General features: G+C 40.7%; 1 protein-coding gene across 2 annotated transcripts in view; it reads left to right on the forward strand.

Moving 5' to 3' along the window:
* Window positions 1-9,546, forward strand: part of LOC125009051 (carboxyl-terminal PDZ ligand of neuronal nitric oxide synthase protein-like) — a 205,493-nt gene extending 195,947 nt beyond the window's left edge. For both annotated transcript variants that reach the window (XM_047586582.1, XM_047586583.1), the window contains exons 11-13: window positions 768-949; window positions 2,042-2,163; window positions 5,325-9,546. In XM_047586582.1, coding sequence (XP_047442538.1) covers window positions 768-949; window positions 2,042-2,163; window positions 5,325-6,006 — 986 coding nt within the window. In that variant the 3' untranslated portion in view covers window positions 6,007-9,546. The remainder of the gene's footprint in view (window positions 1-767; window positions 950-2,041; window positions 2,164-5,324) is intronic.
* Window positions 9,547-11,552: the final 2,006 nt, after the last annotated feature.

Consider the following 11,552-nt stretch of genomic DNA (forward strand, 5'->3'; position numbering starts at 1 on the left):
GTTCTGAATGGTTAAATGAGGCGTTATCGTTTGGATTATTAGTGAAATACCAGTGTCCATGTAACGGCAGCCGTAGATAAACGGAGGAGAAATTATTTTCTGCCGTCTTACTTACGACCTGTGAATAATCCTGCATGTTGTAACCTCACTGTGTACGTTTCTCTTTGTTCTTCACAACCTCTTTTTTTTCTCCTGTCTCCTTGAGGTTAATGATCTCTGCTCCACATTGATTCATAATATTGGATCACGTTTCCTCCGCCCTGAGGCTAATGGGCTTTTTTTGTAAGATCACTTGATTAGTGCAGTAGGTGAAATACTCGTGTGTGCGCGTGCAAAGAGAAGTCAAGGTGACCGTCAAATGCTGCATGTTATTTGTAGAAATTTAAAAGTTCCTGTTCCTGATGCTACTTCTGTGTCTCGTTAAATGCTTTCCCGAGAAATATTTCTCTCCAAGAGGTAAGATCTTCTGTGTTGCGTGGACTGATCCCCGCCTCATTACCTCCATCGCCTCTTTGCTTCATGTGCATGCGTCACTGCAGTGGTTCCTCAGTTGTGTTTTCATGTCGTTACTTCGGAGCTTCTCCATCTTAGATCTTCCCTCATGTTGCATTCTCGTGTATTTGTGTTCGGAGCAAAGCTGCAGAGTAAAACCCCGGTATCACACTTTAAAGGTCTGCAGCTTTGCAACATGCACTGTTCAAAGAGAATCCTCCCGTGTGTTTACTTCTCTTCTTTTTCTTTCTTTTCTTTTATTTTTTTGTGCGCAGTTGATCAGAGTATGTTTGAGAACTCCATCGCCCAGCAGCAGCAGAGTCGTCAGCCGGCCGCCCGGCGCTCGGCCGCCTCCATTAACTCCAGCCTGGGGTCCGGCGGCGTGGACTCTCCGTCCTCCGGAGGACAGCAGCGGCTGAAAAACGCCATTAACCTGGGGAAGGCGGTGGGAGCGAAGGTTAGTGAGACGCGAGCAGGAATGAAACATGAAGCTCTGGGGCTGAGTTCCTCTGACCTCTGAGAGGAGCTCAAAGCGAACGAACCAGAGCAGAAGCAGCTTTTCTCAGGGAAGGTGAACGTCCGGTTTGCCTCAGATCTGTCATCGCCACGGCAACGGAGATTTATTAGAGAGAAATGTCTTTTCTTTCCTTTTCCTTTTCATTCCTTCTCATTCGTTCCATCCTTTCTCTTGTTTGTTTCTCGTTCTTTATTCTTTCCTACACTTCATTCATTTCTTTCGTTCTTTCTTCTTTTTTTCATTCTTCCTTCATTAATTTTCTATCATTCTTTCTTTCCTTCTTACGTCTTTTCATTCATTTTTCATCCTTCCTCTATTTTTTTATTTCTTTCTTCCTATATTTTGTCTTTCTTTCCTTTCTCTTGTTTGTTTTTTTGTTTCATGGCTCTCGAGGTCGCCTGAGTAAAATTAATTTCTTTTTTTTATTTCTTAGCTTTCTGTCTTTTATCTTTTTTCATTTTCCTTCATTAATTCTTTCATCCGTCCTTTGTCCTCCTTCTTTCTTTCTTTCTTTCTTTAAGATAAGATAAGAAGACTTTACTGTCCAATGGTTTAAAAACACAATGGAAATTTGCCTTCAGCATCTTGACAGAAACAAATAATAAACAAATAATAAATACAGTCAATAAATCCTTCCTTCTCATTCATTTTTTCCATCCTTCCTTTTTCTTTTGTCCTTCTTCATTCCTTCATTCTTTTATCTATCCTTCCCTAAATCTCTGACATCTTTTCATTCATATTTCCCTTCATTCATTCATGTTTTCATCCTTGCTTAATTTTTTCTCTTTCTTCCTATATTCTTTCTTTTCTTGTTTGTTTTTAATTTTTCTTTATTTCTACAATTCATTCATTTCTTTCTTTCTTTCTTCTGTCATTGTTTGACTTCTTTCTTTTTCCCTTTTTATATTTTCTCTTTCTTCTTACATATTTTCATTCATCTTTCCCTACATTCATTCATTTTGTCATTCTTTCTTTAAATTCTTTCCTTCCTTAATTCATTCATTCATTCTCTCCGTCCGTTCTGTCTTTCAGGTCAACGACCTGTTGAGGAGGAAAGAGTCCAGTCACTTCGGGGACATCGGAGTCACTGAGGTCAACAAGAACGTTGGAGCAGTTTGGGGCATGGACCAACTCAACCAGAGCAACACACACAGGTACACACACACACACACAACACACACACACAACACACACACACACGACACACACACACACACACACACACACACACACACACACACACACACACACACACACACACAGGTACACACACAGGTACACACACACACACACACACACACACACACAGCCAGAACGTATCAATGTGAGAATATGAGGTCACCGGTTGAGGGAAGAGACCTTAACCCAGACGCTCCGTCACAGAAGCTGAATAATTTAATGTTTTTCTTGTGGCTCTAAATTAATAATGAGACGTCAAATCAGACGTAGGATCCTCAGCTCCTCACGTGTCTTTAATTGACCAGAACTCACAAACACCACGTTAACGTCTGTTTTTTATCATTGATCTGTTTTCTCTTTCGCCTGAAGGTCGGTCAAGTTTTATTTTTATTTAATTATTTTTATTTTTTATTATTAGAAGCCCAGATCCCGTTTATCTCCATTTACTGGAACGAGAACATCTTCAGTTTAATTATTGATGTGAATCTAAAGGTTTTACAGGAGCTGAGAGTTTTTTAGCTGGAAGACGTTATGATTTTTGTTCCTAGAAGGAGAAAACTCGTCTCCGTGCAGCACAGAGCTCTTTGACAGGAGCTTGTTCCTGGTTGTTCCTGGTTGTTCCTGGTTGTGTTTTCTCCGTCCTCCTCCATCGCTCAACTCCTTCTTATTAGTTCAGGTTCAAGCTTCTATCAGCGGCTCTGAAGGACAACTAAAACGTTAAATGGATCAGACTCAAATAAATAAATAAATAAATAAATAAATAGCTCCAGATTTCCCCTTTGTTTATTGAACTGTCCTTTTATGAGCTAAACCGTTTTTATGAATAACTTCTTAATTAAAGAAGTTTTCTCACACTGCTGCCATCTGCTGTTCAGCTCTGGTTCTGCATGTTCTGTAATTTTATTCTTCGGGTTCCTCTTATTTCATTCTCGTCCTCCTTCTCCTACTTCTTCTCATCCTCTCTTCCTTCTTCGTTCTTTCACATTTTTATCTTCATCCTCCTTCTTCTCCATTTTCCTTCCATTCCTCCTTTCCCACCTACTTCTCCCTCTTTTCTCGCTTCTTCCCTCCTTCTTCTTGTCCTGCTCTTCATCCTCTTCCTACTTCCTCCTCCTTCATCTCCTCTTCCTTCTTTGCTTCTTCCCCTCCTCCTCCTCTTTCTCTTCCTTCCCCTTCTTCTAGTTCTTCATTCTTTCTGGTTTTCATCTTCATCCTCCTCCTCCTTCTCATTTTCCTTCCACTCCTCCTTCTCCATCTGCTTCTCCTCATCCTCTGTTCTCTCTTCCTTCCTACCTTCCTTCCTTCTTCTCCTCCTTTATCTCCTCCTATTCTACTCTTCTTCTTGTCCCACTCTTCACCTCCTCCTTCTCCACCTTCTCATCTTCCTTTTTGCTTCTTTCCACTCCTCCTTCGCCTTCCTATTCCTCTTCATTCTTTATCCTCCTCATCCCAACACTCCTCTTTCTCCTTCTTCCCTTCTTCCTCTTATTCCTTCTTGCTCATTTTAATCTTCCTCCTCTTTTGTTCCATCTTCCTCTTCGTCCTCCTCATCTTCTTTTCTCTCTTTCTTTTCTTCTTTTCTAGGGATAATGAACCTTAATTCACTTCATTTTTTTAACCTCCTCCCTTCAAACTAATTCACTTTCAACAAACACAAAATACAGTGAACGGATGGAAACAAAACATCCTTAACAAACACACAGTCCTCATTAAATCATCTGATCTGTAGATCAACAAAACATCCAGCTTCCATCTTCCAGAATCATTGTTACTTCATTTCATAGCTAATTTCCATATTTTTGTAATAATTTGGTTTTAAACATGTTTTTAAATGAGGAGACTGAGCCGCACATTTTCATTTCACATCACTTCCCTTAGTTTATCTGCGTTGCCCACGGCGACGACAGAGACGGAAAGTCATTAAAACTTAAATCAAAAAGGTTTTACAGTTACAATCACTGCATCACTTTCATGCTGAAGGAAATTTAAACCATTTTTCAGGGACATGTGTCGTTGTGCTTGGATCTGATTTGTGTTTTTTTTTTGTACCAGATCATCTGCTTCATTCATGTTGTTTTCAGGCACCTGTCTTTTTATAAGAGATTACGATAACTTAAGATTTACACTCATATTCGCTCGGAGTTCGTCTGTGATCTTAATGCGAATCATCCGTGTCCGTGATGTGTAAAGTAAAAAATTACCTGAACCATAATCTTGTAACACAGACGTCCTCTCATAAAACTAATCCAGTACGAATCGACATGTCTGTTATTTAGGGGCGAGTTTTTACTTTTTTGCGACTTTTGTGCTAAAATTTGGGCAGATGTTGGAGCGCAGAGTCGAGATGACGGATGAAATCATTAAATCAGTCATTAATGTGTTCATCTGTAAAGGTGGAGCTGATTTAAAAACCACCAGGTCGTCGGTAACGTCTTAAAACTGTGTCTGAGGCGGTGGAGTGAGACGGGGAGTAGCAGAGCCGGAAAAAACAGAACGTAAATTAGAGTAAAACAAAGAGTTTGTTTATCCTGTGTGAAACTAATGGAGTGCAAATAGTGTCTCATGTCCTCATGTGTAAAACTACAATGTCATTCTTTAATTTAATCCATGCTATTTATTATTTATTTCTGTACCGAATCAGTTATTTTCCTTTTTTTTTTTATATTTATTTCGTATTAATCTTACTGGCAACAGACCTGCCACTGCACACAACCCACCTTTGTGTGTTTCGTCTCTTGCTCTTTAATTTTATTTACCGCTCCTCGCCCTCCTAATTTCCCTTTAGAGGTAAAAAAAAAAAAGCTTTTTCTGATTCTGATTTTCACCTGGCACATCTTCTCCTCCACTAGCCTCCGAGCCAAGCTCGTCTTCCACCACCCTCAGAATATTTGAGAAAGAAAGTTGCTTTGGGATCCGGCAAAGATGTTTCTTTCTTTCTTTATTATACCTCATAATAAAATCCAAGTGACTAATTAAATAAGTTGCACCAGTTTTAGTTTTCAGTGTTCGTTCCTCCTGTTCCCATCGCCTACAGCTTTTATTTTTGTCTCTCTCTCTATATACAGTATATATATGTCTGCACCTCCTTGTCATCCTCACATCTATTTACCTCCCTTCTCCTCCTCTTCTTCTTTAGTCACATCTCCTCCTTCGACTCCTTCCCTCGCCTCGACCCTCCGCCCCCTTCAGGGAAGAAGCGCCTCCCCCGAGCCCTGAAGACCACCCAGGACATGATGATCTCCTCCGACCCCGTGGTCTCCTCGCCGGACCCGGCAGACGCTTCCTCCTTCCTCCCTTCCCCCGACAAGGCGCCCCTCATCATTAAGGAGGAGAACAATGAGGAGCAGCGGCAACAGGGTGAGAAGGAGAAGAAAGTAGAAGAGGAGGAGGTGGAGAGGTCGACGGCCCCCGAGGAGAGCAAAGCTGATCCAGAAACAAATCGAAGCAACAGCAAGGTGGAAAGAGGAGCAGAGGAGGAGGAGGCGGTGGGAGACGGGGGCAGCGAAGGAGGCGTGGAGGAGCGCCAGCACCAGCTGCAGCTCTCCGTCCCAGACCTCATCAACAAAGATCTCCCCCTGGAGTCCAGGGCCAAACCCTGCGACGTTTGGCAGAAGGCTCCGGGGCCCGACTCCCGGCTCGCCTCCACTCCCCTCCGCTCCTCGGGCAAAACTCAGTGTCGCATCAGCCTGGGCGAGGAGGAGGAGGAGGAGGAGGAGGAGGAGGAGGTCCTGCTGGGGAACGGCGCCCCCTGCAGTAAAGGCTCGGTGGTGAGCGCCGACGACGCAGAGCCTCATCCAGACCTGCTCTCGTTTGAGTAGAAACTTTTTTCTTTTTTTTTTTACCCTAGAAACGTCTGTGGAAGTAATTCAAACAGACTGCAATAATTACCACGGATCCAATATTCACTGCCACTTTTTAAATATATAACACACTCCACTGCTGCTCCAGCCTTTAGGGAAAGGGAACGAGAGCTTCCAGGAACGGGAGGGGGGTTTGGATGTGTGGATGAGTTCAAAGGTCAACGTAAAAAACGACCGAATCTGAGGATGAAACCATGAACAGACGATGGTTGAGGAACATTTTTTGGTTCATTTTTGTAAAAATCTGACTCCAAACTGTAAGAGATTTTGACCTGTTCACGTTGTGTTTCTTTGTTGTTGGCTCTTACAGCGCATCACGTCTGCTTTAGTGACGCAACGGCAATAACGTTATGTAATAATGAATGTAATGAGCGTGATGAAATATCCTTTAAATGGGCTAAAAATGTCAAATCATGTTAGAGATGTTTTTTATTGCTGAAAAAAAATCTACGTTAGGTTAGTGAAACAGCAACCCTGTCTTTTTTAAAACGTTTTTTTTTATCAGTATTAAGTTATTATATAATAGGTTTTGTTGCATTAATGACATTTTTCATCTATTTACGGAGACATTTCATTACACGTTACTCATCAGTCACACAATAGCTGCTGTAGTGAAGCTGATTAGCGACTAATAAGGAGTTTTACGGCAATATAAATCACGTTAAGTGTGTAAATGATGGATCCTGTGAGGCAGAATCAGGGGACGACAGCAGAGAAGAGGAAGAAGAAGAAGAAGAAGGAAAGTGAATGGAGAAGGATGAAAGAACGTGAAAGTGTTTTAGAGATGGGAAAGTTTAGGGGAAGTTTCACTTTCAGTTGAGTTCGAACGGGACTTTGAGCCTTTTTCCCTTTTAGATTCATTCATGGGAAATCATTTCTGGACTTGACTTGTTCCCTCATACGCGAAGATTAGCGGCTTTTTTAACATCTCTAATCTTTTTTAATCAGTTTTTATTTTCGTGCATGTCAGATAAAGATGAGATCACATTTTTTTATACATTTATTAGATTGTACCAGTGATGAGGAACCTACAACACCATCAGCTTGGCGCATCCATAACAATACTTTTAGTTTATTCCTGGAAACATATTATGAAAAAGAAGAAGACTGTGTTTTCCAAACGTGAGGACTCGTTAAATGAACTAAATTCACGCTTTAAATCCTGCAGTTTATCCAGTTAAAAGCGATGAGTTTCATTTCTTGCTCTTGGTCCAGACTTGTAATCTCGTAGTGGATGAGAAGGGCTTCAAGTCTTTTTGCTCTGGCTGAACTGAAAGTGAATTTTCGTTACAACCCTGAAACCTCGACAGAGAGTCCAGACAGACGGACGTATGGACAGGACAGGACAGGACAGGACAGGACAGGGCAGGACAGGACAGGACAGGACAGGACAGGACAGGACAGGACAGGACAGGGCAGCGTTTGGAGGGAGCGCTGCAAGTCACAAGTAGGTTTTGAGGTAAGAAAATGAGCTGTCACCCAGAGAGAGAGAGATAAAAGACGTGTGTTTGATTCGAAAGACCAAAGACAGAAATCAGCGTCTCCGTCGGACGACTCGTCTTTGTCAAGAAACCAGGAGCAATAATTGAAGAGCTTTTCTCTTCTTTTATTTCATCTGCTCAAAAAAAAAAAAAAAAGAAAGTGGAAACCAAAGTCATTTATGAGACTATTTTTAATATTTTATAATCATTTGTGACGTCGTAGAGAAAGAGGGACTGACTCAGGTGAAAGGTTCAAGTTATTTTAACACCATTTAAAGCTGAAAGATGTATTTTTATATCACTGTTGTTTTGTGCAGCTGCGTCCCAACACAGGTCACAGTCCCACAACCTGAAAATAACCCACTCCTCCACTGTGTTCCTCTACGAATGACCCGCCGTCATCGGAGGGACTCGCCGACATTAGAAAAACAGCAGCGAGGACACAGGGGACGGACACAGGGGACGGACACAGAGACGGCTTGTGGTCGAGGCCAGTTCATGCCCGGTAGAATGAGAGGAATGTGGAGCCGGACTTCGTGAGAGAAAGGGAAGCTTTGTCTCAGCCCCGTCTCCCCGGGACTTTAGCAACATGCAACCAAACTACAAAACAACTGAGGTCAAAAACCCAAATGAGTAGAAATCATTTTCCCCATTAGTCCCACGGGGCAAATTCACAGAACTTATTTGAGAGAACGTGTGGTTTGAGGAGTGAAAACCTGCAAAATCCAAACATCAGCCTTCTTCTTTAACATAAATTTGATTAGATTTGCTTCTTAATCAACGTTCAGAGAACAGAACTTGTTTTAATCCTGAGGTAGTTCTGGTTCAGCTTGGACTAAAGTTTTGGGTCATTATGTTGCTGTAGGTTGAAGCTCTGACCAACTAAACCAGAGGAGACTGATGCTGGTGTAAAACTTTTGACCGATAGTGTATGAAAATAGCGATAAAGTCATTTTTTTTTGGTGCAGATTGCACAACAATCAGAGTTGAACTCTCTTCGTCGAGGTCACGGCAAACCCACAAAACAAAGCTGAAACTATGGCAACTAGACTTGTTCCCGGAGACTTTTCCGAGTAGAGGAACCCGAAGAAGCGATTTTGGATAATCACGAGTCATGAGTTTTATTTATTAAGTCGAACACTTTGTCGTAAATTTGATTAGTTTAACGAGACACAGAATCAAATGTCACATCATGAGTCAGTGGGAAAGACACCAGCAGAAATCCCTCGTGGAACAACCAAAATGAACTCCTCGCCTTCACGTAGGATTCGATGTGTCACAGGTGGGAGTGGGTCAGTCAGCGTAGAGATAAATGCAGGTATCAGAGGTTTTAACCTCCTTTAACGAAACCAAACTCAGACCGCTGCTTGTATTCAGAGAGTAAATCTGTATGAGGCTTAAATCGTTAGTGCAAAGAGATGCATAGAGAGTAGCTTTACTTTAATAAAACCACTGTAGTGTGTAGATTTCTCGTGTGTGTCTGCAGGTGAAGGAACAGCCGTGTACATTTTTCTGCTCTTTTCTGTGAATATGCAAAAGTGGCTCTAACAAATGAAGGAAAGTGATTTATTTTGATATCCGCTTATAGAATCTAGTTACGTGTTATTTAGCTTCCTCGGAATTTGATTAAAGAAAAAGAATTATCCTGTGTTTTTTTTTGTTTTTGATGTTTGTTTGTTTGTTTGTTGTAAAGCTGGTTGACATAATTACAGAAAATTACGACGAATGAAGGAAGCTGAACGCTGCACATGAAGGTTTTTTGTTTGTTTTTTTTTTTAAACAAGGGACAAATGGAAAGCTGAAGCAAAACGGGGACATTTTATTGATTATTATTGATTATTCTTTAAGGTGTTGTTTTTTTTTCTTTTTACATAATGAAAAATCAAAATGACTCAATGATTTTTTTTTTTTTGCATTTTATTTTCCTAATATACCTTTTTTTTTATATAATTCCTGCAATGACTGTAATCTTGTATGAAAACAAAAAAATCTGGAAATAGATCTAATTATGAACCTTCTTGTTTTGTCTTGTGGGATTTTTTTTTCTCCTCGTGTAGAACAATCATCTCTTCATTTGGGAATATTCTGGGGGGTTTTTATTCCTCCCACTTAGCGCCGCCAGCAAACTTCCTGTTTCTACGGCGCCAGTTTTAGCAGCTTTTAGCTCCTTAATCTCTCTGTTGAGTATAGATGTGCCCTTTTGAGTCTATTTCCAGACACAGTGGTGGCAGGGATTCAGGAGACTAAGCCGTTCATCTGTGTTTGCCCTAGTTGTTGGACGTCCAGCTCTTCGTCTTTTGGCCGAAAACTGAAAGTGAGCGCGAAGACGATGGAAGACTAATTTATTTACCCAACATCAGCGGCGTAAACAACTAATCAGCTCAGACAGGTCACTGTTTAATTATTCAGAAGCGATGCATATATTCATTGAACGGGATCTAGGCCCGGATGCAAGTTTACACAAGTTTCTTTATTGTTTGTCTTGGTGCGAGTTTCTAATTTGCGTAAACAAGTGCTGGTGTTGTTCGCTGAGCATTTTAATTTTCACTGTGAAAACTTTTCAGAGCAAATCTCAACCTGAGGCGTCAACAAGGGGGCGAGTTTTCCTGACTCTAAACTCTAGCACCGGATCCTACATCTCCCATAATGCAGTTTTTATAGCATATTTCAGACAGAGAGTCTGGCCAACTAAGGAATAGACCGTCTATGCTGACTGGTTCTGAGCTGGTCACGTGTTTCATGGGCGCCATGTTGGATCCATATAACCAATATTCATCCATAGAGAAGTGGCAATAACAGAGAATAAAGTAGAAGGAAGAACTGGATGTCATCTGATTGTGTGTCTCTCTTTGTTAAGATTTTATAGGAAAACTAAAGTCATACCATCATTAATGTGAACCTTGATCTCAAAAACATCCAACACCACTTTACAAATGAATGAAGTTAGCCTAGCCTTATGCTAGCTAGTTATCTAGACTAAAGATGTAAAAAATTAGCAGCTAGCGTCATATATACTGTGTTCATGTAATTTATGTCCATGTAGATAGACACATTTAATTAACATGTAACTTTACCTCAGTTACTGCTAAGTTATCATGGCTAGCATGCTAATGCTATGATGATAATACTAATGCTAAAACTAAATAACAGTAAGACTACTCTAATTTTCACTATTTCTGAGTATTTCTAATTTTTCTGAGTAATTTCAACCTTTTAACGGTGATGGATGAACATGGAGAATGAGGAGAAGGTAAACACAGCTCCATGACTGATGAGGTGATTGGGCTACAAAGCATTTTACAGCTCATTTAAGATATTTAAAGTAAGTAGATGCTGATATATTTAAGTGAGGACCTTTTACATACTGACAGACGATGGTAATAAAATTTATAGGCCCGTTAATGGTGAAAATAAGACATTTATTTCAACATAGCACATCCGCCCCATAGAGTTACACTATAGAATCTAACCGATGATGTAGCAAACATGGCGCCCATGGTTTGAGTTGAGACTCTCTCTAATATACGGCTCTAGAATGTTTCATTAGACATTCCACAATAAAATTGGTCTAATCTTCAATCCAGAACAAATTTATTAGAATTTTTGATGAAAATCAACAGCGTCCAGGAAGTGAAGGCAAATGGGATTGGTGGATGGGAGAGGAGCCAAACGAAATAATTGAACTTTTTACCACGTTGATATATATTTGTTTTTCAAGAGTAAGTTTCCTGTTTTCATGTCTGTTTTTTATTGGTTATTTCATCACAATGATTGACTGGTGCTCTGAAATAAAATGGTTGCGAATGCACCTGCAGACTCCCGTTCAGTAAAGTGGAGAACACCGAGGGACATTTACTTTGAGATGTGATGCATCATCTGTTTTTAAACCAAATCTGTTGTTGCAATAGATCATGCAACGTGCAAGGTGGTCTCTCCAAGATGGTTTCTGCAACATGAAGTTCTGTCAACGCTCACATTTGAGCCAATATAGTCAATACCTGTCTCTACTTTTTAGCATTTGGC

This window comes from Mugil cephalus, chromosome 6, assembly GCF_022458985.1.
Source record: "Mugil cephalus isolate CIBA_MC_2020 chromosome 6, CIBA_Mcephalus_1.1, whole genome shotgun sequence".
NCBI lineage: Eukaryota > Metazoa > Chordata > Actinopteri > Mugiliformes > Mugilidae > Mugil > Mugil cephalus.